The sequence below is a fragment of the Carlito syrichta genome, unplaced genomic scaffold (genome assembly GCF_000164805.1).
Source record: "Carlito syrichta isolate Samal-C Ts95f unplaced genomic scaffold, Tarsius_syrichta-2.0.1 Scaffold314847, whole genome shotgun sequence".
In the NCBI taxonomy this organism is placed as follows: Eukaryota; Metazoa; Chordata; class Mammalia; order Primates; family Tarsiidae; genus Carlito; species Carlito syrichta.
Genome location: NW_007258943.1, coordinates 456,478 through 457,291, shown reverse-complemented (window position 1 = coordinate 457,291; position 814 = coordinate 456,478). Strand labels below are relative to the sequence as shown.

Here is an 814-nt window from a genome sequence, read left to right as displayed (position 1 = left end):
AGGTGGAAGGATCGCTGGAGCCCAGCAGGTCGAGGCTGCAGTGGCCGGGAGCGTGCCACTGCACTCCACCCTGGGCGCCAGAGTGAGACTCCAACTCAAAAAAGTAAAAAATTAAAAATTAAAATTAAATTAAATTAAATAAATAAACAGCCTGACTGGTTACAGCTCCATGTTTGCCTTATTTGGGCATGGGCTGACCAATTGGTAGCCTGTGATTGGTTGACACTCAGCTGCTGTGATTCGCTGAGATTCAGCTAAATGTTCCAAAAGGATACTCCTAAGTTAGGTTTTCACTTTGTATAGGTCTAAATGAGGTAGCAGTTCTTTATGCAGGAATGCAAATACGAAGGTAGCCTCAGGACAAATTTAGTACAATTTAACAATATGAATATAACTGAGTTCCTAATTATAACTTTAAAAACTTAACATTTAATAAGTTACCTTCATAAATTAAAAATCATTTCTTGTCTAGATTTTTTTAATGACCACCTACCAGCCAGTGTTTCCCAAAGCAATAGAAACAGAGCTCAGAAGAAGGTTACACTTAGATTCACTGAGAACAGCATCACTGTGTGCTGCAGGGGCAATCACCACGAACTCTCGCAGACCATACCTTAAGGAAAGAATCACTGAATTAGACAGGAAACTTCAGAATACAAAAAGCCATTACTTGAAAAACATGTGAAAATTTTCCCTACAAAAAATTTAACAAGTAAGGTATGAACCACAGACATTTCTTTTCTTTTTTTTTTTTTTTGAGTCGGAGTCTCACTCTGTCCCCCTGCTGGAGTGCAGTGGCCGCTCCCGGCCACTG

The 814-nt window shown here is 39.9% G+C and overlaps 1 protein-coding gene across 1 annotated transcript in view; it reads right to left on the bottom strand.

The window, feature by feature from the left end:
• RAB3GAP1 (RAB3 GTPase activating protein catalytic subunit 1) overlaps nucleotides 1–814 on the bottom strand; it is a gene marked incomplete at its 3' end in the record, with an annotated part of 76,359 nt that overhangs the window by 21,426 nt on the left and 54,119 nt on the right. Inside the window, exon 6 of the mRNA XM_008072092.1 lies at nucleotides 494–613. Coding sequence (XP_008070283.1) covers nucleotides 494–613 — 120 coding nt within the window. The remainder of the gene's footprint in view (nucleotides 1–493; nucleotides 614–814) is intronic.